The sequence below is a fragment of the Pagrus pagrus genome (genome assembly GCF_965226575.1).
Source record: "Pagrus pagrus genome assembly, chromosome: 13".
In the NCBI taxonomy this organism is placed as follows: domain Eukaryota; kingdom Metazoa; phylum Chordata; class Actinopteri; order Spariformes; family Sparidae; genus Pagrus; species Pagrus pagrus.
The window spans coordinates 25,386,527-25,412,813 of record NC_140197.1 but is presented as its reverse complement, the minus strand read 5'-3'; the positions used below and the strand labels follow the sequence as shown (position 1 = coordinate 25,412,813).

General features: G+C 41.2%; 1 protein-coding gene across 5 annotated transcripts in view; it reads left to right on the top strand.

The window, feature by feature from the left end:
* Positions 1-1,198: 1,198 nt before the first annotated feature.
* Positions 1,199-26,287, top strand: part of axin1 (axin 1) — a 34,140-nt gene continuing 9,051 nt past the window's right edge. The window contains exons 1-8 of one of the 5 annotated variants that reach the window (XM_084372580.1): positions 1,199-1,260; positions 1,654-1,835; positions 2,392-2,772; positions 5,937-6,122; positions 12,349-13,320; positions 20,085-20,225; positions 21,221-21,317; positions 22,502-22,639. In XM_084372580.1, the coding sequence (XP_084228706.1) occupies positions 12,425-13,320; positions 20,085-20,225; positions 21,221-21,317; positions 22,502-22,639 (1,272 nt within the window). In that variant the 5' untranslated portion in view covers positions 1,199-1,260; positions 1,654-1,835; positions 2,392-2,772; positions 5,937-6,122; positions 12,349-12,424. Of the gene's footprint in view, positions 1,261-1,653; positions 1,836-2,233; positions 2,773-5,936; positions 6,123-9,723; positions 10,016-10,273; positions 10,567-12,348; positions 13,321-20,084; positions 20,226-21,220; positions 21,318-22,501; positions 22,640-26,287 lie in introns of those variants that run through there. The other 4 variants (XM_084372582.1, XM_084372581.1, XM_084372583.1 and 1 more) reach the window with 4 other exon arrangements.

Below are 26,287 nucleotides of genomic sequence, written 5' to 3'. Positions count from 1 at the left end.
GGGGAGCTTAGTGGTGGTGACGTTGAAGTCACGCAACTGATATGTAGTTTGTTTATAGCTTAACGTTAGCTTTTTACCTCTGGCAACTGTGTTTATGCTTCAAAAATAATCAAAGTTGTTTAAATTGTGAAAGTTATCTTGCTGAACAAAACATGTAGGTATCATAAACTTGTGTTTCCCGCAGCATATTTCTGTTCATCTGCAAATCCCAAAGGCTTTTTGTCCTTTTACACACTGTAAACCACTGTTTCTTCTTAAATACTTTTATTGCGTTAAATTAATATTTCTGTACAGCCATAAGGTATCTTTTGTGTTTACATATATATGCAATTTTTTTTCAATCCAAAACTTTATCTGCATATTTATCCATACATGTCCACAGATATACGTATATGTATGAACATGCATATTTAAGAACGCCTTACGTGCTTTCATTCATGCCTACGAGCAGATTAACTAAGAAACGTGTAGATTAAATGATGTAGGTAACTGGACAGACGTATTGTTTCCAGAAAAAAAGCAATGATTGTTGCAAATTCAAAACTTGTGTCATTTCCAAAAGAAACTGTACACCCTGAAAGATCCAAGTGCTAAGTAAGTTAGCGAAGTTAGCTAAATGCTTATTTTAGCATTCTGTTTGTTAAGAATTTGAGTGTTAGATCAAGCTGAACTATTGTCTTGAACCACTCTGAGGCAAAATGATAAAGCATCATCCCAAAATTACAGATGGTAACTAACTGATGATCTTTTTAATTAGACTGGATTCTGTGCTGTGGAAAGTTGCTACCATGCTAGCTTCCATAAATTATTCGCTAATTTTTTGTTCAACCAAAATCAAGGATTTATGAATTCAAAGACAAAATAATTAAGTTGGACATATTTACTATTCTACTGTTTAACATGCAGCGTGTTCCTGCAATCCATTGATGAATTAAACATCAGAAATAAGAAAAGTTATTTCAATTTAAGCGACATGTTTTTAGCTGCTCTTCTCTTGGGTACAGTGCTGTTTATTTTTGAAATTTGTTTTGTGAAAATATAATTTGTGATATTAACTCAACTACGTGTTTGCACAGACCACTGTCAAGTTAAAATCTGGAAATAAAATGTGTTTTAATGCGTCCCACTCCAGACAAATGCAGCCAACTCTGGGAGTCTTTGCTGGCGCAGCATGAGGAGAAAATTGGTCATTGTGAGAAGGGTATGCTGGATCTGACCCCGGCTACAACCAGACATGCGAGTGTGAAATCCAGTTGAAAGGTAAGCAGCAGATAAAGCTACATAACAAAGGCAATATCATCTCTCCCCCTCTCTCCAAAATTTCTTTTCATCCATCTTTCTCCTCCTTTATTTGCATTCCCCCCCTCAATCAGTGGGGCTATGTTCACAACTTCATACAGCAGATGGATGTAAGTGTAAATAAAATATCACTTAGTAATTCAGTGCATTGAAAAGCCTTCAGGGCTGACACGTGAAGTGTCCAAAATAATAACTTGATTTGGCACAACGCTGCTTAATTTATGTTTCTCTTTTTTTTTCTTCCTTAATGCGTACGGAGCAATTAGGTGCACATCACTCATGCCTGTTGGGTCTGTTACCATAGCTACAATACGATTGTGCAGACAATCATCTGGTCCTTGTTTCCTCCAATAGGGTCGCACGGCTGAAGCTGCAATATAAAGTAAAGATGCTCATCTTTCAGCAACACACGAGTAAGAATCAGAAACAGGTATATGAGTACGAGAAAGTATTGCAGAGTGGCAGGCAGGGGACTGCGCCCAGTCATGGCGGACCACAGAAACGAGATCCGACGAGCCGCACAGCAGGAGAGGAAGGTGAGAGCATCTACCATTTTGAAATTCAACTCCTCTTATTGTTCACTGAAAGAGTTTGGCGGAACAAAACAGTGACAGTAAACAAGGTACGCCTTTGCGTTCACGCTTAGGACGCAAAAAAGGGAGCAGGGGCAACAGAAAGGAAGTGTCACTTTGAATGAAATGCACTGAAAGCAGACGGACAGTCTGCGTATACTAATAAATGTAGTCCGAGGCTGCTCAGGTCAAATTTACTTTCAATTGGTGAGATCAAAGAATTCCAGCTGAGCTTTGCCTGAAAGAGAGATGCTGTTTTTTTACGTTATATATATGATGGAATAGCTGGAAATAGCTGGAAAAAAAAGTCTAAACAGTTTTTGGGTTTAAATGATCCGAATCTGTCGTTTAGAAAATTTGCAAGTAGTTTTACAGATGTGGCCTCAATTAAAGAGAGCTACCAAATCCCTTCAATCAGAACATCTGAAGAAAAGATGCGTTCAGGGACAATCATGGAAGAGCTTTGAGGCCGGGCTTGTTGAAATCAAAGGCCTGAGAGCTGATATCATTTTTTTTGTAGGCTGTCTGTATCATTCTGAGAAAAAAAATAAACGTGGTCAGTTAATCTGCGGCTTGGAAAAGGACAACAGCCAATGCAGCGTGTTCAAGCTGCCCCCCCACTGGGCGGCCCATGAGCCTGTCGATATGGTGGTTTGATGTTGGATGGAAAATAAGAACCCCCCACAACAAACAGAGAGGGCTGGAACAGAGAGACTGGAACAGAGAAAGAGAGGGTAGAAAGGGAAGAACCATCGACAGATGGACTCTGTTGTGATTAAAGATGGCGGCAGTCTTCACTGCAGACTACGAAGGACTATACTCGATCCATAGAAAAGCGGTGGGAGCTGTCTGCGATTCAACACAACAAAACCAAGAAGCACACTGTAAGGTAAAGCAGCAGGTATGATGTCTGATTTTGAATCTCTGAGGATGAAGACTACGGCTACCAGTAACTTTCCATTGTTTTGTTTATCGCTCCATTATGTCTGTTATCGTGTTTCATGTCAGTGCCATACTGGTTTTGTTGTGTCCTCCCTCTCATCAAAACCCAAGCACATAATTTGATTTGACCAGTGAATGTGCATCCCATGGCCAGACTACTGAAGACCCCGATAGACTGAATGCTTAAATTAATCTGAATTTTTTTTCGAGCCCAGCACATGTCTGACGGTGTACTTTCGCCGTTTGGTACATGGCTACGGATGTGTGTCTTTGGTATTATATCACCGTAGGAAATGTGGGCCTTTTTAATAAGATTTTTTCCCCTTTCTTGTGGGAATATGGTGCTCTGTGAGCGAGAATATCCAGCAAAATAAACTCAAGTCTGCAAATTGCTCAATCCTCTGTGCCTAATCCACTCCAAGCCTTGTTAGTCATGATATATTCAACCAGGACAAAGGACATCAGCAGGACTCCAGAATACATTTTCTGACAGTCGTTTGATTTTACACATTGGGTCATTTTTACACCTTAAAACAAACATTGAATGCCTTTATTATGCCTGGGACACGTTTATTACCACCCTCTTATCTAAATAACCTGATGAATCATGTCTGTGATTTTGAGTATCTCACTTTAGTCCATAAGATCTGTGTATGTTTTAGTTTTTGAAAGACGTCTTTATGTCCTTGTTCGTCTTAACTTTTAGTGAGTTCTTTGAAGGCAGCCAATTTGAGAAATATAAATCTCTATTGTGTGCACTCAGAATGGGAGCATTCATTTAAACGCCTTAATGGGCTTTTGTTCATCAGTGAGTCTTCAACAGAGATAAGCCTATTTCAGCCAAGGCCTACGAGGGAGTCTAAAATCCACACTGACAGGTGGAACAAAAGACAAGTGAAAGGACTGAATTGGGAAACATGAAGTTGTCCTCTGGTAACACTTAACTGCAGCAGGATGTTTAAGATTTCAGACACTTTCTGACAGAAATATTCAAGATCTGTTGATTATTCACAGCTTTCAGTCTTTCAGTTTATCCCTCTGCAGCAGCCATGGTTAGAAAACAAACTACATTTGCGTTTTTCTTTAATCAGACGTTGAAATCACTCATCAGTGACAAAACATAACTCTCACTGAAGCTTTTTACAGCCGCGTTTCTTCAACACTTCTGACACAAAACACTACTTTTACATACGCCTAGCTGATTTCATAAATAACCAGTTCTGGTTCATACAGTCACGCCAGAGCCGAACGAGGAACGTCTTCTATTGTTCGTCTGCCTGCTGAGCAGCTCCACTGGGCCACTCGCTTTAGGGCTCTTGTTTGTAGTTGCTGAGAAAAGATGAGAGCACTTTTCATTCACCCTCCGTCCCCAGCTGTTTCTCGCTCTTCAAGAGATTCAATTCATCAACCTCCTGGTCACATGACTTCTGGCTCTTGTGTTGTTTTCAGTAAAAATGTTTGTGGAAGTCGTTTTTGAATAGGACGCCAATAGAAGTCAGGATGCTTTAACATTTGATATTGTAAGACAAGGAGAGGGGGAGTCTATTTATACAGTTAGAGGTCTGGATCATTATGTGTTTCTGAGTTTTATTGGTGCAAATAAAGCTTTACAGAAAGAATTAAAGCACTGTCAAAAATACTGTGCACTCACAGCTGTCTCTGTACTGCAAAAGTTATACTGTATGTGACAGTCCTGCCTGATCAGTGATATGAAATATAAGCCATGTACAATATCTACAGTAACCTTGGTTTGTCACGACAAGAGACCTGTATGGATTTCATTCCCGATGAGTTAATGATCAAAAAAGCCCAAATGCCAAAAATCTAATGGTATAAAATGAAAAAGTCTAATATTTCAGTCAAATGAGTCGAAATTCAAGGTGTTGCATCCATTGAATTCAGTCGATTCCCAGTTAGGTCACAGAAAATAAAAGTATTAAAAGCACAGTATGTAAGTTCTGCTGCTGAAAACAAAAGAGGTAGTTTATGATGTCGTTAAGTAGCGTGGGATCATGGGAGTTGTTGTCTTCAGCCACTGTTGTTCATGAAAAAGCTATCTGACGTGACTCGGGGCAGAAATGTTCATGGACGACGAGGTGACGTTTGAAAGTTTTATTCAACATTCTGTTTAGTCATGTGTGCCGAGTTCATTCCTCACTCTCTGACACACTTTCCCTGGAAGTTAAAGAATCAGAAAATGTTAGCTTGATTAAAAATATGTATTTCTCTGGGTTTGAACATAGTTCGAGACATTTGTGAAAATGAAAGAACACAACTAAAAAAAATATGTAACAAAGGTATTTTTTGACCTTTTTAATGTGGCATTTTTACTTATTATATCTTTAATTTGAATACATATTTCCCTCCTACACTACTGGTGAGAGACTCATATTCATGTGCTCCACACCAACTCTCATTTATGTGCTCCTTTTTTTTTTCTTTTTTCTCTTCATCGGTACTTCCCTCCATTTGATCATGCCAGGTTCTGACCACCGGTTTGATGTGTAAAACAGCACTGCTGAAAATTCAGTGTTGGTCCAGCTAGCAGAAAAACTGGGACAGGCTAGAGAGGGTGCTGTGTAAATGTGGTGACTCTTACACCGACTCTCTACACTCTCATCCAAGTCAACTTGTTCAACTGAAGCCAGGGTCGGTTTTTTTGTGCACTGCAACACTTCTAACGTGGATCACAATGAATTCAGCACTTTGAAGGGTTTTGGGTTTTTTTTTCTGAAGTGCAGTTGTATGAGGTACTTTTAGCCATGTAAAAAGACCCATTTAAAATCAATATCAGTTGAAGTGTTTGCTATATTCAGAATATTTTCACCACTTTACTTTGACGTCAGACAGCCTTTTCTAACGGGCAACTGAAGCCGTCATATCGCCCTGTCCGAACCCACCAGACCTCTTTCACAAAAACAGTCATTTTACCTCGCAGAACATGAGAGTTGTTGGTCTGATTGGTTGTGTTCTTGTGTGACTTTGGTGAATCTGAACTAACCCTTTAAAAAACCAAAATCACGCAATAACACAAACATACTAACTGATCTGACTGGTGAAAATATTCAAAACATAGCGTGTAGATCTGCCATGTAGACCTAACCAATATTTCTTCTTCTCCAGGAACAAATGGATGGCAAAGACAAACTATCATGGCGACATTGTGCTTTGGCCAGGCCTTCTTGTGTCAAAGTGATGAGAGGGATGTTTCCATTTCTGCAACCCGATGTGCTCAATAACCGTGCAATGGGATCCTCACTAAATGGATGTACAGCTGGAGGATGTGTGAGGAAGACAATCAAACTCAAGGTAAAACATGAAGATCCGCATGTCAATCAACATTTTCTTCATTGTGCTTCAAAATGTAAGAACAAAGAGCCAGTCGATGTGCTCACACACAGGCACACAACTACAAAACTACAGAAAACTAAAGATGAGATGAAGCTACTTTAATAGCTAATGCACTTTTAAGTAGCAATGTATGAGATATGGCCCGAATTTTAGTTTAAAACATTCAAAAATTGAGCATCAAGATTGAGTGCAGAATGGACATTATCAGCAGGGTGTAAAGAAACAACAGTGCTGATGTTAATGTCAAAGGCGCCTGCTGGATGTACCGTGTTGCAGAGATATCTGCTGAAATTCACATGGCAGCCAGCTGGCTCCAATCCATCTTGTCTTGAAACTTTTTACTGCACATGGCGAGTTCACTAAATTTCACAAGTTCTTCGCTTTTAGTGAAACAACTGAACAGAACAAATTCAGAAAATGTCAAGAAAGGAAATACTCTTACTTCTATTTCCTCTCTAAACAGAAAAAAAATAAAGTTTCCCTCTTTGTACTGAACTAAGACAAGCTTAATTGCCTCGTTAACTCACCGTAAAACTCACTAAAGCAGTCTTGGTTTGTCTGTCACATCACCTCTGGTTTGGTGAAAATACATCCTTAATTCACACAGTAACATATTAAAATATTTCAGCTCTACATGCCTGTTACTGTCCCCTGCTGCTTCTAGACTCTCCCGTTCACACCTGCCATGTCTTGTCCCCTCCAAAGTCATAGTCTTGGTCAGAAAATCACCTGTAAATCGCCTCCTTCCTGAATATCCTGTCTTCAAACTGGCTGCCGTCAGTCTTGGAGGCTGTGTTCAGTCCCGGTTTGGGTCCAAGAAAACTGCCAGGATAGCCAGCAAAGAGCAACGGTTGTTGGTTACTCTGGTGATATGCTGCCCCCCATGTCTACCCTCGAATTCTGGCCATATTTTACAAATTGCACCTTTAAATTCTGAGTAGCAGTTAAATTACCTGACGTGTGTTGGACCTAAAGTCAATAGCACATTGTAGCAACAGTGTCTTAAATATATGTCAGCAGACCTGCATTTCTTTGCCACGTACAGTAAATCAAGAAGGATGGCTTTGTTCTTTGTGTGTTTCGTCAGAATACAGGGAGGTGCTGTGAGACCAGATGCAAGAGGTTTTGTATTTATTGTTAATCATCAGATTTAGTTGATTTACAGCCGTGTTAAGAGAAGCGATCACATCCTGAGCATCTTTATTTAAAAGTCCAGTATCCACAAACCAGTGTCATGGCTGGAAGAACTCCCCAGTGGAAGAAATCCTGATATTTGACATCTGTGTTGACATTAAAATACTATTGGAAAGCACATGAATAATAGAAACACAGTGGATGGTCAGAGAAAACACTGTGTTTGAGCATCAGGATGCTTAAATTGTTGCTGCCCAAAATCAATTTTGCCTCGAGGAAGCTGAAGTGTGTTGGGTCTTTTTCATGTTTTATCTCGCTGGCATAAATATTGTAAGCGCTGTGTACACTGCACACTTTAACAGGTTTCTAGGTTTGAGCAGGCAATTCAGGTGATGTGATGAGACAGAGTGTGAAATACATATTCCCGTTCTTTCTCGTGCTCCCAAATGGTTTGATGTAATTACATAATCAAAGGCGTTTATGTTTTTATGGCGTTCCATCCGCCTTTCATCTCAGACTCAGTAAAAACCGTGTGACTGCTCAATGATTGCTTGGCATGAAAGCACAGAAATTGAGAACAGCCTTTATTGCTGCGTTTGGTCCGTCCTTTAGTCTTTGTGCGCTGAAATCATAAACCGACGGCGCAATCAAATGTATCTAACAGTGCCGCCATATCGTGGTCGAAATGTTCCGAGTTGAAACATCATTGATTGAATGTCTCGTTTCAAAGCGTCAGCACCAGTTGTTATAGCATCTAAAAGCTAATTATTGCAGCTCTGTGTGCCAGAACAGTCAACATACAGATTTAAATTTTGTCTAATGGTGCAAAGTGACGTGTTGATGGCTGTTTCTAGCACTGTAGAGTTTAAACAGAGGAGGCACATCACTGCTTAGTTTGGTTTTCACTGTAGATGTATCAGTTTTACACCTAAACACATCAAAACATGAAGAAATGCTGCACAGCTTCAATGCAAAATTGTGAGTTACAGTTGCAGTGAATGCCAAGTGTTTGAGTTTGATTGGTTAATATGGCATAAATTACACCAATGAAAAGGTTACTGCAGTGTGTCTATATTGGAAATCAGACATGAAATCTTGGAAGGCTGGAAATGTTTATTATTACATCATTATGCATGCTGTTACAGAGAGTGATAGTTAACTTTGTGGCCAGTCGTCCTTTATGTGTTTACCTCGTGAACGAACTCATAAACTGAGGTTTCATGGAGTTTCCCTGAGTTTACTGCTGGTATTACAACCGTGTCAGCTGTCCCGGCGAACAGAAATGTTAAATATTATGTCTTTACAGGACCTTTTGAAGGTTTAAAGGCCCGGTGTGTAGGATTCAGTGGCATGTAGCGGTGATGTTGCAGCAACAAACAAAATACCCCCCAACTCACCCTCAAATACAAATGTTCCCCTCTAGCAAAGGTTTGGTTTGTCCATTCTGGGCTACTGTAGAAACATGGCAGTGCAACATAGAAGAGGACCCGCTCCCTCCGTAGATATAAGTAGACCTCAAGTATGCACAAGATTGCCTATGATTACTGGAGCCTTATCAATACTTGATTTCTGGTCCCGATGCCAATACCCATGCTAACAAGTAAAAAATCTGATACCGATATATCAGCCGATGTACACACAGTTTTTGCAATGATCCCTCATATGTGGATTTCAAGCACTTGTGACAAAGAGTAAGTGATAAAGGCAGGACAGTTTACTGTTTAACAATAAACTTTATTGTCCAAAATAAATAACATCAGTGTACCAAAACTCACTGAACTCTTTGTATCGGCACATATTGGTCAAATTGATATATCTGTAAGAGGCCAGTATCGGCCAATGATAAAGGCCAACAGATATACCGATCTAATTTTTTCCTTAACTAAATAAACAAGCTGTTCTCAGAGGAAAATAAGGTCCCCAGAACACTGTTTGAAGCTAGAAAGGTGGCAGGGTCCGCCACATATAAACAAAGTAAAACAGTATGAAACTGTGTTGTCCTTTAAGGTCAGTTAGTTTATTCAGTATATTCAGTCATGGAAAATTAAACAAGTTTGTTTATTTAGTTTGTTTAGCCATAAAAAAATCAGTCGATGAAGATCTTTCTAATCTGATTAAAATGTCGTCTCAAAAACTGCATAGTGCACCTTTAATGCTTGCAGTCATATTGAGTTTATACATAAAATGCATTGACTTAGATGTTGGTTTGAATTAAGATAATAAATGTAAGCTAATATGCATGATTTTCTTTTGTTTTTTGATTTTTTTTTTTACTATTATGATTCATTATTATTTGTACTATTATGGTATAATTTTCCAAAATAAAAGCACGTAGAAACAAATCACAAAAAGGCATTAAAATAAAATGAAAACAAAGGAAGTAGTCTATGCTGAGCCATATTCCAGCTGATTTTAAGCCAAACAAAGCTTCATTTTCAAGATATTTTTTTTTTAAATAAATAAATCAGTGTACCACATGTACCACAGCTCAACACCGGCAGTTTGTGTAGTGAACGGGCGAGGCGCTGTGCATCATCTGCTGCGCGAGCCTGAGCTCCGCCACAGACAGTGAGAGACAGCCATGGAGAGCTGGACCGCGGACTGTTTTCTTTGTTATTTTTAAACTCCTGCAAAATCGCAACTATGACACTGTCCGCGGGGGCCGGCGCGCGTCCAGATTCCCGATGCACCCGAAAGCAGCGACAAGATTCCCACCGGTGAAGTATATGTCACTTTTTTTTTTTTTCTCCCTCTCCTCTCCCTTCCTCTTCTCCTCTCTGTGTGCCCCCTCTCAGCTCAGCTCGGCTCGGCTCAGCTCGGCTCACAGATTGGGATTGCGGTAGTCGGGGAGGAGGAGCGGGGGGGGGGAGAGATATGTGCCATCGCTTCGCTGGCTGTAAATCTGCTCGGGTATTGATGTGGGGTTCCCTCCGTGTCCTCTGACTGCTTCAGGAGCGGGGGGGGGGGGGGGAAATGTCTGCGGTCGTCATGTTTGTTCGCTCAGGCTCAGCAGCTGTTAGCGGCGGTAGCGCTGATATTAATAGGTGAATAGTGTGACAAAGTTGTGCACTTGTCGGTCGGCTCGCTGAAAGGCCTGGCTGTGGCTGTGTGTGTGTGTGTGACAGTGTATATAAATGTGTGTGTGTACGGAGTTTGTTTCTGGCTCCCCTCCCCCACCAGCCGCTGCCGTTCTGCTCATTCTGGAGAGGCCAAGACATGAATGTGATGAGAGGCTCACTTCAGAGGAACAAACGGAGCCAGTTTCGGGGTAAAAAGAAAAAAAAAGGGGGACGTTTTTTCCTTGAATTCACGCCGATGTATTCCTCCCCCCCCTCCCCCCGTGAGGCCGCACACCTGTGACCGCAGAACCGCTCGTTTAAATATCAATGCGCTAACCGAGCGGCGCGAGGTGCCGACGCATCCTTGAACGCACAGGTAGCAGAGATGACTGGTTGATTTATCCCTCACTGATCAGAAAACTGTTTTTTTTCCCCTTCTCTCTCTTCATGGTCATCATCAGTCCTGCACACCTGGGCCTCCTGCACACTTGCACGTGCTGCTCACACTTCAGGAAAAGCTCTGGTGCCAATTTACTGTCTTTGTTCAATCAGGGAAGTGATTTGTATCTGTATTGAACTAGACAGAGAGTGGGTGTGCCCTGGAGGGAATGTAATGGCATCCATTAAAAAAAAATCTTCTTTTTTTAAATAAGAAACAAACCCAAGCTGTCAACCTGTTTTCCATCCCGTCGACTCAAAATGTAATTTAAAGGAAAGTCAGGGGAGATGTGTGTTAAATCAACCTCGTTTTGATTCCCGGTCACAGCTGTCAAGAAATATTAGCTGCTGCGTTTATACGAGAAATGAAACATGAGGAGGATTTTTATTTAATTTTTCTGCGCTGAGGTTACGTCAGGAAATCGACACTGTATCTAGGAAGCTCAAACATAAGCCGTATGTGCAGATGCACTGTTGGCACAGCTGTGTCTTTGCTCAGCGGGACAAAACACGAGGACCAGGATGTGTCCTTGAACGAGACATCCGATACCTGAAATCATAGGTATGCTGCTCTGCGGCTGACCCTGAGCGATGATGGCAGGGGGATGAATTAAGGAGACGCTCCGATCAATAACATATACAGTGCTGGTATCAGCTTATAGCGGAGAGACCTTCACTATCGCCTCATACTGTAAACCTCAAGTGAATCTTTCAGTGTGATGATACACTAATGCTAATTTGGATGAGGCTGGTGTAGTAGCGGTGTAAAGTAATGATAGGCTCTTGCATATAAATCAGAGGATGTTACTGCACACTACATTAACACTAAACTCGTACTACTGCCCAGTGGAAAGCTGCCTGCGGCTGCACAGAGAGCGCTGAGGCTCCACGACTCTTGGCCTGGATTACCATAACTCTGAATGTGACCCAAACCACATTATAGCCCATTAAAACCACATTATAAGCCCGATGACTCCAGCTCTCAGCTTCTGCCTAGCTTTGCAGATGTTATGAAGAATATGTGGTAACGGAGGAAGTGTAGTGTCGTGTCATCGTTTTTCTGAGTTGATTTCCAGTCGTTCTACTGAGCCGGCGCCGTGCTGTAGTAGCCGAAGAATGTATTCATATATTCACTCTCATCTGAATGTAAACGGACGTCGTCACCGTACTGAGCGTGCTGCATTTAAAGGCGAACCAGACGCACCTTTCTGGTGGTGAAGCTTTAGAGTAGCTCGTCTTGTTTTTGTTTTTTTTAATTCAAATCCTGTGGATTTCCGCAGAATTTGCATTAATTTTAATGTTCAGCTGGAAACTGGCCTCATGATGAGTTTTTCATGAAAATCTGATAAAAATACAAACTGTGCAAAATTTAAGAAGTCCCTCAAGAGGAGCTGCTAGTCCTTTTTCCAACCAGGCACGTGGCGATTATGACACATAATAGATTGACCCTTTGTCAGCACCGGATCTGTTCATATGAACTCACTTGTTTTTGTTATTGTGATTGTGATGATGTGATGAAACTGCGACTCATTCTGTATTTTTCCTCTTTGCAGGAGTTTTTTTGCAGTGGCATAAGTAGAGGTCTGGATCTAATAGTCGTGCAGCGTGGGCTCTACGGGGACGCAGTTTATGGATGCTGGGACTATGAGCATAAGCGACAAAAGGGGCTACTTAGCAGACCTGGGAGGCAGCTTCACTGAGGATGCACCCAGACCTCCAGTCCCGGGGGAAGAGGGTGAGCTGGTGTGCAGCGATGGACGCCAATACAGCAACCTCGGCTTCTCCTCGAAGAACGAGAACCTTAAAAGCGAGGCGTCCGTGGCTACGCCCAGGCGACCTGACCTGGACCTGGGCTATGAGCCGGAAGGAAGTGCTTCCCCTACGCCACCCTACTTAAAGTGGGCAGAATCGCTTCACTCCCTCCTGGATGACCAAGATGGCATCCATCTGTTTAGGACGTTCCTCAAGCAGGAGGAGTGCGCAGACATGTTGGACTTCTGGTTTGCGTGCAGTGGCTTCCGCAAACTCGAAGCCAACGAGGGTAACGAGGAGAAGAAGTTAAAACTGGCGAAAGCCATCTATAAGAAATACATCCTGGACAACAATGGGATTGTTTCCCGACAGATCAAACCAGCTACCAAGTCCTTCATCAAAGACTGTGTCACGAAGCTCCACATTGATCCTGCAATGTTTGACCAGGCTCAGACTGAGATACAGACGATGATGGAGGAAAACACCTACCCTTTATTTCTTAAGTCTGACATATATTTGGAATATACACGGACAGGAGGAGAGAGCCCCAAGCTGTACAGCGATCACAGCTCTGTTTCTGGGAATGGAAAGGGCCTGTCGGGTTATTTACCGACTTTAAACGAAGACGAGGAGTGGAGATGTGACCACGAGCCGGAGGAGCAGCCCGAGTGCGACCCCACACCGAGCAACCGGCTTACTCAGAAGCTGCTAATGGAGACGGCGCCGCAGCGTGTTGCCAGCAGCGCGAGATTCCAGGACGGTCACGAGTACAGGTAAATCCTCCCTGCAATCTAGAAAGCTTCACTTCAGCTCTAACTGCACAGCTCTTCTCTGCAAACTGCTGAATTAGAAATAAACCTGAAACCCCACAATGCCGTGAACGCTGCTTGAAGTTTTTTGAAATGAAAAGCGAGTGAGTGTAGCGCAAGAGACAGCTGATGGGAGGAAGGTGGTGTGTTTCCACCTGTGGTGGAGAGGAAATGTCAGAGGATGCACTTGTTGTTAGAAGATTGAGGAAAGTGTTCTTTGTTTTTCTTGTGGAGGTACTGTGGGATTCATGTTTCCCCATTGGACAGAACTTGATTTATGTGAGGAGGAGCTGTTTTGAAATCACTTATCCTGGACACTGTAATCTTCCCCTTCCTCTCCCTTCTCCTCCTCTTCTTAATATTGAGTCTGCAGTTATGAGAAGTGGCGTCATAGTCTGTAATGAAATGAGATCCGTACACCCTCTTCTTTACGTCTTAATGTGCACATATGCTGTGCGCTTCCTGAATTTGCAACAAGGACTATGACAGCGTGCTCCTCACGGGTGGAAACGTTTTATATTTCATACACATTTGTATCAAAATCAATACAGAAGTAATGTTTTGTTTTGTCCAGATTGAAATAGAACACCCGAATCAATACCAAGGTTCGGTGGAGCAAATTGCTCACCAGTATTTGTAGGTAGGTAGTCTGTAAAGTTTGCTATTTCTTTGGACTTTTTTTTGCTGCAGTGCCGGAGCTGACTGTGTCGTCCAGCTATGTGTGTTTGCAACAGCAGCAGCTTTTCACTCTCAGTGTGAGAGGTCACCGCAGATTCACACAGATGTTATAATCTGTGCAGTGCCAGATCTGCGGATATTGAGGCCTAAAGCCACTAGCTGTTAGCAAGTGTAATGTGTGTAGATGTTTTTCCAGCCGTTTGTTTTTTTGAATGACCAGTGTTCAACCTGCTCCTCGTCTGTTTCTTCTCCTTTGATGCCTGAGTTCTCTGCATTTTGTGGCTGTTTGTGATTCTTGCAGAACCGGTTAGTCTTCTTTTTAACCTGATGTTTATGCTCGTTTGGACTAAAGAGGTGCATTTTTTGGTCTGAACGTCCCCTTTGTTTTACTCTCAGGTATGCAGGGCATGGTGCACACACAACAGATTTGAGTGTCTCTTAATTATTGCATGGGGCAGTTAGCTGAGAGCATTCAAATGCAGTAAAATGTATGAAGCTGAAACTTAAATGGCAGCATTTGGTCATGTTAGCCTTTGCATCTTGGAGATGATTTTCTGTTTTAAGGGTCTTTGTGTTGTGCAATGCTGTCTGACTGTCATGAATACTAAATGGAGACATTGATGATGTAAACAGTAACACCTGAATAAGTGAGGCAGGGTGAGAGTGTTCAGATCTACTCGAGGAAAAAATGACATGATTTTGTTTTTATAGAAAAAGTTTCTTTTATGATCCACAGTACAAATGAGCTTGTATGAGCTTTTTTTTTTTTACTTGTTCAAGGGGTTAAAGTATTGCAGATTTTATTTAATAACTGTTTGGACTGTTATGCACATTAGTCTTGCCACAGTAGTCGGTGTTATCAGTGCTACGCAGTGTTACATTACATTACTTTTCCACCGCCCCAAATGTTGTTTTGCCTTGTTTTCTATCAATACTTAGTGGAACAACGGATGCTACAAATACAAAGTATTTGCGTAAAGGCGTCCGCTCCATACAGCATTTTACTGACAGTAGGATGAGGGTTTGTCGATATTTCAGATTTAAACCCAGTGCTGATTAGAAAACCTGATGATGTTAATGAGTGAATAGAAGTTGGTTACCTCACTGAGAAGTTGGAGGTGTGCGATCACTCCCCACATACTGTGTAAAAGTATTGCAATATTCAAACTGATCCGCTGTCAACAAATGTTGAATAAAAATTGTGTTTTGACAGTAAAATGCTTTTAATGTGAAGCTACAGCTACAGGAAATGCTCAGTTTTCATTAGCAAGATATTAGTTATTATAGTTGTGAGACCGTTGGTAACATCAGTGTTTTTTCATCGGCAGACACACATTCAGTGATCTTTTGCATTTTAACTCGTACTACGAATTTTCCTTTCTGCATGGCAACAACCTCCAACCTTTTCTGCTCACACTGTACAGACCAACTGGGCCACAGCCCGGCTGCTAACTCAGAACCCCCTGGCCAGTTTTGTCCAGTGACAATCTCGATAAAGTTTATTCAGATGACAGGGCTGTGTCTGTGTCCTAAACAATGTTGACTGAAACAGAGAAAGGCAGTGTTACCTTAATTCTACTATGTGCAGATAGTAGGAAGAGTAAAAGAAACAATCTGGAGTTGCAGAAGGTTAGAAGTTCAGTTTTACATCCCAGCAGTCAGTTTTAGCCACAACATGTAAAATACTAATCCGACAGAATTGAAGCGAGCTCACTATAGTTAATAACGGAGGTTTTGACAGCAGCCACGTGGGAAATCAAAACGTTGAACTGCTCAGACATGCCAGTAATCCATCAGATCGAGGAAATGTATTATGTGTTGTGACCCGCCCTCGAACGACGCATCAAATGATGACCGATCCAGCAAAAAATTCAAGCTCGTTCTAAAATTAGTTTGGGAAACCAATTCTGGGCTAAAATTGGGTTTAATCCGTACAGTTTCTGCCAGGCTTAATACACAGCAGCAAGCGGAGCGAGAGAACCGACCCTGATTGACTCTAAAAGGCTCTGAGCATTCAGACTGTGGATGCTCGTTTACATACTTGTGATCCTCCAGCATAAGAAACTGTAATTGTGTCAAACAAATGAGAGGGAGGTTAGCGTTGGTTACATGCTAATGCTTTCAGTCTCTAAGAAAGAAGCATCAAATGAAGGCGTAAGTTACTGCTCACTGCAATAACTGATGTCACTGCTGGTTTGAACCCGTAAAACTTAAGATCCTAATGTGATTGTAGTTCTCGTTTAATCATCATATTATCATCATATTGCGATTATTTTGACGGATTATACGATTGTGATATGATTCACAATTAGTGGGAATGATCATTTTTGCATCATAAGGTTAATGTGCTATGAAAAAACAATCATAATCATGATGATTTGACTTTGTTGGGGTCTGTACCAAACAAACATCTTTGTAAGCAGCCAGACTTGTAAGTGCGGCGCAACAGTACTTTATATTGTCACTAGAGCCTGACTGATTTTTAGGGCCGATACCGATGTTAGGGAGTTGATATTGATATCGATATATCCTTCTATTTTTGCAATGATCCCTCAAAAGTGTTTTTTAAACACTTGTGACAAAGATATGTCACAGACTCAGGATATCTGACACTTAAACAATGACATCAGTGCACTGAAATTGTAAACATCAAACCCCTGACAACTTTTCTGCTTCTTCTGTATTGGATGCTGCACTTGTCCATATTGCGATTTCAATAACGTTTTCGATTAGCTGCGCTGCCATAATTTGCGACTCTGCCATTCCTTTAAAGAGTAATGGACGATCACTTCACAGTTGGACGTCACAGAAACGTTCCCACTTTTGATCTCTGCTGCGGCGGCACCAGTGTTAAGAGCACAGACAGGAATTCATGTCTGCTGACAGACAGATAAGATCCCTTTCAGATAAGATTCTCGTCGTGACTCAAACACTTACAGTAAAGGCAGTGAAGCTAGATAAGACAAGTGTTAAAATACCAGATCACAGAACTGAACTCGTGTGGTTCAGTTCAGTTCCTTTCTGTGGTCTGGTCTCGTGTCTCATTACATTCTCCAGTGTTGGCATGCAGCTTTTCTGGTTGATATCCGCAGGACGCGAGATGAAGGAAGTGTATGTTTGTGTTCAAGGGCAATTTCATTGGAAGTCGTTTGCTTGAAGAAGAAGAAGAAGAAGAGAAAAATATAGGAGTTTTAATTAATGAGGTTTATTTTCACATCATTATTTCAGCAATCAAGCTCTTTTTGGCTGGAATTACAGAAGGACACGCTTCATTTTTAAATAGCCTTTCAGCAGCACCCGGCAGGTTTTTATGAAACTGAATTTTTTTTTTGCACCAATCGTGTCTGATGTCTTCACAGCAGACAGGCAACAAAAGACATTAAACAGCCTTTCATATCAGCTTTCACAAATCAACCGACTTGAAACAGAATGACCTATATGTTCATTAATGTTGGGTGTGATTTGTGAAATGTGAACAGCTCAGTTTAGTTCTCATGTCGTTTACTTTAAAGGCAAAACTTCACTGTTTTTTTTTTTTCATTTTTAATGAAAGTTGTTGCTTTTCAGTGATCAAAAAGCAACAACTTGCATGCTGGAATAAAGTTGAGACAAACGTGAAATATCAATAAAGATGAACAAACCTTTGTTTTTTTTAGAAAGCGAGCTAACAGATTTTTTTAAACCTTGCATGTTGACATGAGAGGGAGACAGGCAGGGTAAAGAGAATATCATTTGGAAGTTTTGCTCACACATTGAGGTCACCTGAGGACATCATGGCCAGTATCTTGTCACTTTATCATGTATAAAACAAACCACAGCCATTTCTTGAACACTTGAAATTATTTTTATGCAAGTTAATTAAATGAAATCCACATAGATGCAGCCTCTTTCTCTGAATATTGATCATTTATGTGAGATTTCTAGGATGATGATGGCATACCTGGTGTGTTTGTTGTATCTTTTATCATTTGAAATAGAAAAATATGAACACTGAATTGTTTTGTTTGTGATGATATGCACACATAAGGAAAATAAATCAAGGAAACGACATGATACATGAATCATTTCAGATAAAAATTAACCATTTTTTAAGTGAATATCCATTGATTCTCTACGTACAGCACTGTTGTTATCATCTATTTTTAAGGCTGGGTAACGAACTATGATCAAGTATCGAAAAATGTTATTTGATACCAAATTTCAATACCTAAGGAGGTAATCTCATCAGCGTCAGTAAACCAATTAGCATGCAGCATGCTCGTTGTGTCAAAATCTAATAGTGCAGGTGATTGGCTGTCTCGAGGCGTGCAAGAAAATGACTAGGTCACGCCCAGAGGCTCATAACGTTTATGTGTTATGTAGTCTTTTGTTAAAATGGACTTCATAAAATTGGTATCGAAAAAAGTCTCGTTCATGAACCGGTATCGAATTTTTATATTAATGACACGCAGCCCAATTTTTTTGTCTCTGAGATGTTTCTAAAATGGCTCGGCACCCGTGAGCAGTGTTGCAGAACACTCAAAGAATCATCTCATCCGTCTCTCGTGAAAAACCAGAATAAATTAGATAACTGTTTGCTTCCTTCCCTTGCCATTTCCTTTCAGTTCTCATCGTCAGAAACGTTGCCACATACAACGACAACATTTTCTGAGGACCGCACTTTTTTTATTTGTCCCAACTCTTCAGCAACCTGGCGCTGTAATTATTCACTGTTGTTGAATGTAGATGCTAATGGAAATCAGTGGGTCACAAAGGTTTCGTTTTGAACTCCGGGTGCTTCTGCATTCATAACAGGGAGAAAGACGGGGATGAAGGCTTCAGGGAATTCCAATTTGAATAAAAAGAGATGATGCCTAACATCTTTAATTCATGTGTACAAAGCCCTGTAAGAAGTGCGTTCAGCAAAGTCAATCACTGAGAATGTAAATGGAGTCAAATGAAGCTCCCCCCCCCCCTTTATCTGTAGGCACTCCACCTGCAGGTATACTCCACCGCTCAATACTCTGGTATTGAATTTGGTGAGATCACAAAGGCTGCCAGCAAAACACCAGTATACTCACTGTGGCTGTAGGTTTGTCTGGATTACACCAAACAAAAGCAAGAGGAGCTTCATGGTGCATTGTACTGTAACTTTTATGACTTTAAAGGTGCAATACGTATGAAATTTAATTCAGAACATCCTGTCTTGTGATACCACTTTGTATCTCATAGGCCATAGTCTGATAGTACAGCTCAGGTCTCTGGAAGTGGGCGCGGACGCTGGGCCGATGATGTCAGACCTCCCTCTCGCTCCTCTCCCGCTTCAAGTCTCTCCTGAACCCACCTAACTTCATTGTCTCCGGAGTCAGAGGCCTGGTCAGAGTCATTGTAAATGACCTCAGTATTGTATTTCCATCAGTCATCAAACTGAAATCTGCTGTTCTCAGAGGTTTTGTTTGGTCCCTGTCTGGAGAGGATGCTGTATTTCCTGCTCGACTGGCTATATGCTGCATTCACATGCTCCTCCGATGGTCCCATTTCCAGAGCTGGAAAGTCGTTCTTTCGACTTCGGTGTGAGTCATGAGGGAGCAACATGGACATCGGAAAGATGTTCTGCATTTAATCACTTTACCTTTCCAGTAATTGAGTGACAATGAAGCACAAAGAAAACGGTAAAATGACTCGGACTCGGCAACCAATTTACCTTTCAAGGTTTTTTCCCACCTTGAGAGAGCATTCACGTGAATAGGAAAAACGATTTTCCAATCATTTTGACCGCACATGAATACACAGGCAGTTCTGGTAACTGGCTAACTGAGCTAACAAGCTAACAGCAGCTACAGTTAGCAGCTGATGTGCGATAGGCAGCCGATTCTTACATGCTGCACCTTTTTAAAGTTTGATGCAGAGGAAACCATACAGTCATCAAACCCAATAAGCAGAAGTGATGTGAGTTAAGAGTTAAGAGTTTTGTGCACTATCTTTGCTTCTAAATGCATTTTCACAGTGTCACAGTCTGTTTCCTTATTGTTTTTTCTTAGCATGTCTTGTATTTCTTCTTTCTCTTCCAGGCATGCACCAGGTCGGGAGCCCATCAACCCGTACTATGTAAACACTGGTTATGCTATGGCTCCTGCCACCAGCGCTTACGATAGTGAGCAGCAGAGTATGTCCAGCGACGCAGACACAGTTTCCCTCACCGACAGCAGTGTGTATGTATTTTATCTCATCCCACACACATAGACATTTCATGCACTTCATTTAAGTCGTTATACCAGGTCATGAAGGCTATGCCTGGCTGCATATTTGGCTGGAACATAAGAGATGTGTGCTAAGTATTCCCAGTTGTTAGTTAAAAGGAAGGTAGGCATCGCTTGAAGACTGAAATAAGGGGTTTATTGACTTCAAAATCGCACTTTTTGCCAGTTTTTACCTGCACATAACAACAGAAGCAGTAAAGAAAGTAAAGTCCCATCTGCTCATTAGCCAAACCAGTGAAAGCTGTAAGAATTGATCTGTAATGCAAATTAGGAATCCTATAAAATCTCTCTCAGCAGATATAAAACCACGTCTGACTGAATGTGCAGAAATTAAACCACTAACCAACTGACCTCTTTTGCAAATGTTTCCAAAGCGCTTCTTTATAGTCGCACTTCTTAAAAGCAGAATGTGTCTCCCCTCACAGGTGACTCAAGAGGTAGCTATTTGGGCACAAGCATGAGGCCAAAGTCAATGTTTTTTACTGTCTGGGATCAACTGCACACAGGACTTATGTGCTGATGAAAGAAGATTTGAAAACTAATGTTTTCTAGGTGCAGAGATGGCACTGGGGAATTATGCTAAAGAAACTTCAAAGCTCGCACAACTGGACAAAAATGTGTTTGAAGCTGAATGGATTAGGGGCTGTTATCAGCTAATTGGTCCAGAGCTTCCAGCACAGGAGAGTTTGAAACCCAGCATGACCAGTACCACATGGAAGTACAGACTCACGGATGTGTAGCATGTAGCCGTAATCTGCCAGACCACTTGTGGTGCAGGAGGGACACAATATGCCTGTGAGAATGTCTGTCCTGCTGCACTGATTAATCAAGACTTACAAGGTGTTCGTTTTAGGCGGAAATGCATCAGAAAGCTTTCAACTTCAAAGCCGCCTGTGTTGTTTATTCATGAGAATGTATTATGAAAATGTCTTTGTTGTTAATTCCAGAGATGGGGTTCCACCCTACAGATACCGCAAACAGCATCGCCGGGAGATGCACGAAAGTGCCAAAGCAAATGGGCGAGTGCCACTACCTCATATTCCAGTGAGTTATTCATGGGTTCTTTCTCTTCCCCTCTCACTTTCTGCATCTGCGCCTCTCTTTAACTGTCTGTCTCTGCCGTATTTTTCTCTCCTCCACCATTGGAGATGTGCATATTTAAGTTCTGCTGTGTCGCAGGGCCTGTGATGGAGTATAAGAATAGCTGATGGTGAAAGAGAAGGCTGTCTAAATGCAGCTTGATGCTTTCCTAAGCTGTGTGCGATGAAGCCTAGCAGACATGAAACCTCCCCTGTGACAGCCTGATGCCTCCCTCTGCAGCTTACGCTGTCTCTTGGTAGGAAAACCCCGGCCCTAATTAGGCCTCGGAGTAAGGAGTCAAATTAAAACCCAACACGTAGCATCCCATTAGGATGCATGAATTGACTGTATAGTAGAGCACAAATCCCCAAAGCACAACTCTCACGTTTCCCAGCCCCAGCAGATTAATCATGACTTCACTTCATCGGCAATGAGAAGATTGACTGTTCTTGTGGGACATTTTTTTATTTTTTTAAAAAAATGTCACTTTGTTTTCCAACCTCACTTCTTTTTTTGTTGTATAAATTGGTGCCAAATCAGAAGTTTAACTGCTTTGAAGTATCATAATTGCAGTGCAGTAACTTGTGCTGACAGCAGAGGAAATAAATGTCACTCGTGTGCTTATTAAGGCCAAGTTTATTTGTGAAGCACATTTTATCCTCATAAAGTGCCTTACATAATGCATTCAGAGAGGCATGAGGAGATTATGTATGTCACTTAAGATATGTTTCCTATTTTGAAATATGAAATGAAACAAAAGGTCGGTAACAGATTCTCCTCGCTGTAGAGGATATAGAACCTGCGAGGTAAATTATTTATGATGAGAAAGTTAAACTCCAACCTCTGTTTCTATATCACACAGAAAGCATGGGAACAATGTTTGTGTAGGAAAATAAAACACATTTTAGTATCAGTAGTATCCGGTGGTCTTGCTGCATGTTGTTCCACATTTAAATGTATGATCCCTTTGGATGTTGACACTCGACACTGTCCTCTGTTAATATTTCCTGCTTGTGTTTTAATCCCTTCATATGCTCGCTGACGGGATGTAAAGGGGTCAGGGTTGTAAAGCTGGGCCCATATGGTGTTGACAGTAGTGCAGCGGTAACAGAAATTCAGCGCTTACAGTTTGACGTGTCGTCCCCCAGCGCCCAAACCGGATTCCAAAGGATATACATGTGGAGCCGGAGAGGTTTGCTGCAGAGCTGATCAGCAGGCTGGAGGGCGTGCTGAGGGAGCGAGAGGCCGAGGAGAAGCTAGAGGAGCGGCTGAAGAGAGTACGACTGGTATGTTCTCTTTATTTCCTGAAGCATTGTCCACTGTTTAAAAAGCACAAGTGGCTCCACTGTTGTGTTAATTTACGTGCGTGCGTATAAGCAGCATCTTTCAGGAGACGTTGCAGACGTTCACACTGTGGAGCCACTGTCTCTACATTAAATTACATGAACATAATACAATGGAGGCTGTGCAGGGAAGGAGAAGGAACACACAGTTTTGTTTTTTTTCTCAGAGTGATTCTGAGCTGCATTTACTGAGTAAAGTTTCACATTCAGGTCATATGAAGCGCTGAATATTCCTGCCAACATGTGAGCTTCTGGTGACACCAGCTGAATAGTAATCGGTGCCATGGGGGAAAGAAAATTGAAGTATGGATCGCTTAAGTAGAGGAAGTTTGGGGCCAAACCAACAGTTTTTTCAAATATTCTTTTAAATCAGCCAATTATTTACTTGATTAAAGGTGCACTATGTAACAAATTCCTTATTTTATGTGAGAAACGGTTTGAAAACCTAAAGATATTCAGCTCACTATCATATAGCACCGGGTGATATGGCCTTAAATAATATTGTGATGATTTAGTTTAAGGCTGTACAATATATATCTTGATATCTACTCAGAAACAATTCATAAATGCTCAGATTTGGCCACAAATATCATGATGTTTTTGACCAAATACCTGGATCACCATACAAAAATATCTAGTATCTAACATGATATATGGTCTCATATCATGATAACAATATCATTTCAATAAATTGTCCATATTGGCCATACCATCATATATAACAAAGAAAAGCAGTGAATCTTCATATTTGACAAACTGGAATCAGACAATATTTGGAAATCTGCTTGAAAAATGAAACAATTAATTCATTATCAAAATATTTGCAGATCAATCTGTCCGTCAATCCACTAAACAATTAATAGAGTAAGAAACTTGAGCTCTCGAGCAGTTTTTGTTGATATTGAATTCTGATGTTTGTGGGTGACGTTCAGAAGACAAAATATGAGTAAATGTCTCAGTTCTGATTTCTAATGACTGTTTTTTCACCTGAATAACACCTGAACAACTGATTTACTTCATTAAAAGAATGATTAAATAAATTATGATCATAGATAGTGTACTGAAAAGCAGACTGAAAGTTGAGCAGTATCGGTAATCGCCACCAAAGCCTGTTTCTGAGCCAGAAAGCGAGATGTGTGTCTGGCCGTTGGGCTTAAAGTTTTCAGCAACAAAGGAGACTTAAATCCGTCTGGCCTTAATGAAATTAATGAGGCAAGCCATTTGAACGCAGAATAAAAAAACATTGTGAATCATTTGGAGAATTCAATCCTCGGCCTGTCAGCGATCTGGCTTTGTCGATGAATCAGATGGAGCACCTGCACGCTCGGCCACTTGTAAGCCCCGAACAGTGTGCTGCCTGTTTGATGTCACTTGAACGGTGATGAAATGCTTGCTGCTACCACAAATGAAAAATCTCTCTCAGTGCACGGTGCCAAGTATTTAGTCTCAAGGCAGACAATTTATGTGGTTTGGCCCTGAAAGGAGAGAAGCTGCCGTCACACGGCCCGAGGTTTGCTTTACTAAACCTGGCGGCGAGCTTGAAATGACTGCCTTCGTCAAGTGGCGCTCCATTAGAAAAGGAAAATCAGAGGTATTAAAAATGATACGGTTATAATGCATGAAGCATTTCTGCAGCAAAAAAAAATCCACCATCTGGTTAAATATTGATGTTTTTATTTTATTGCTGTGAGGAAAACATCCACAGGATTTCACGAGGATGTGAGTAACTAAACTTACCGCCACAGTCACACAAAGAATTAAATTATGGCGCCAATTTAACGTAATCTCTTGGAACAATGGACCTTGTGGCCCAGCTATGCACTAGATGATTCACATAAACAAGAGCAGCAGCGTGCTGCGCGCAAAAGCAAATCAATAGCAAAATGACTCATGTGAGCGGGATGATCATTACTTGCTTGTCCGAGCAGGATTTCTATTTAGTGATAACAAGATAACGGAGCGTACAAGCATGTGTACTGTTACGCTTCACGAGGAGAAGCATCGTGTCGTATAAATGAGCTTCTGTCGACTGTTGTCAGTGAATCCACATCCACCACCTCTGTAACCTGTGGAGTCTCAACTGTCGGCTGTTGTCAAGGATTTTCATTTTCAAACACAAAGTGTGGAAAAATATGCTCAAAAAAATGAAGATGTTCTGGTTTCGTGGATAACGCATCAATTATTAAAAACCTGCCACAACATCTGTGGATGCATATGGCTTTTTCAGTGGGCACAGTGAAGTTAACTTTATGTACGAGCGGTATGACGTTTTGTTTGATACAGTTAAAGCAAATCGATGGTGAGCCCGGGGCGATGGCAAAAAAAAAGTTGGTTTGGCATGTTCACAAGTGGAGGTTTATTTAATTATTAACATAACGGATAGAAAAAAGTTTGGCCATGGGCTGGCTTCAAAACAAAAGTGAAACTCCTACCTACTGTTGTCTTTCCACTATATGTCTTTCATCCCTCTCCTCCCTCTCTCTCTGCCAAAGTGTTTCTAACTTTAAAAAGCTGCCCAATGGCGCTCACAACTCCAGCTGCTATCAAACAACAAGGTTTTTGAAGATGTTATGTGCCGGTTTTTTAAAACTCAAAACTAAGTTTCAAGCCTCAAGTTTACTTCATTTATAAAACACTTTAAAAGTACACTGGTTTTGCAACAATGCACTTTAAAGAAACAGACACATGTATACACACTTTGTACAGGCAGAGGGACATATATGTGTATAATAAGACAAGATGGAAGCAAGTTTAACCATAAAACACAAGGAAGTTGATAAAAATAGGACAGGGGCAGCAAAACACAGTTGCAGCTTCCTCCTTAGGAAATCAAGTACATGGTAGTACAAGTACATTTTATTTATAATGTGATAAAAACAACCTACAAAAACACAAAATGGCTCCACACAGCTTGTCCGGTGTGTTTCAAGTCTCCAGAAGCACTTGGATACCAAATGGATGATGTTATTCAGACCCTCGACATGCAGTCGAGCCATTTCACCCACTTCAGACTGGGTGCGCTTTCACCGTATCGGCTACAGTGAGCTTGTTCTGCGTAAAAAAAGATTATCCTGGATGAGCTATATGGAGCCTGTTTATGTTTTTTTTTTTTTTTACATTTAAAACAAGACATATATGTCCTGTTTTGCTGTGAAGCTCCACAAATGTTTTGTGGACTACAAAACTTCATCCATTTCTGGGGTGAGTTGATAATGACTGAATTTTCATTTCTGAAATTTTTGATCCTTTAAAACCAGCCGGCACCATTTTGGACTGGTTGTAAATGGGAAACGGTGGCCTGAGAGATGCATGGATAGAGGAGAGTTATAGTGAACTATACATTTAGTGATACAGCAAACCTCATTTTAAATGTGCAGCTCCAGTGAGAAAAGAATGGGTTTAGTAATCCATGTTTTCATAATGTCTGTAGCAGTGCTGTTGCTGCAACTTAACCATCACCAGTTCTTCATGACTGGATTTCTCCATCTGCTGCTGTGTTTTTTTTTATCACTGCACGCCCTCCACTGCCTACAGTGTCTGCTTATCAAAATCCATTATGAATGCCTGCAGCACCCCGCCCCATGATTCCCC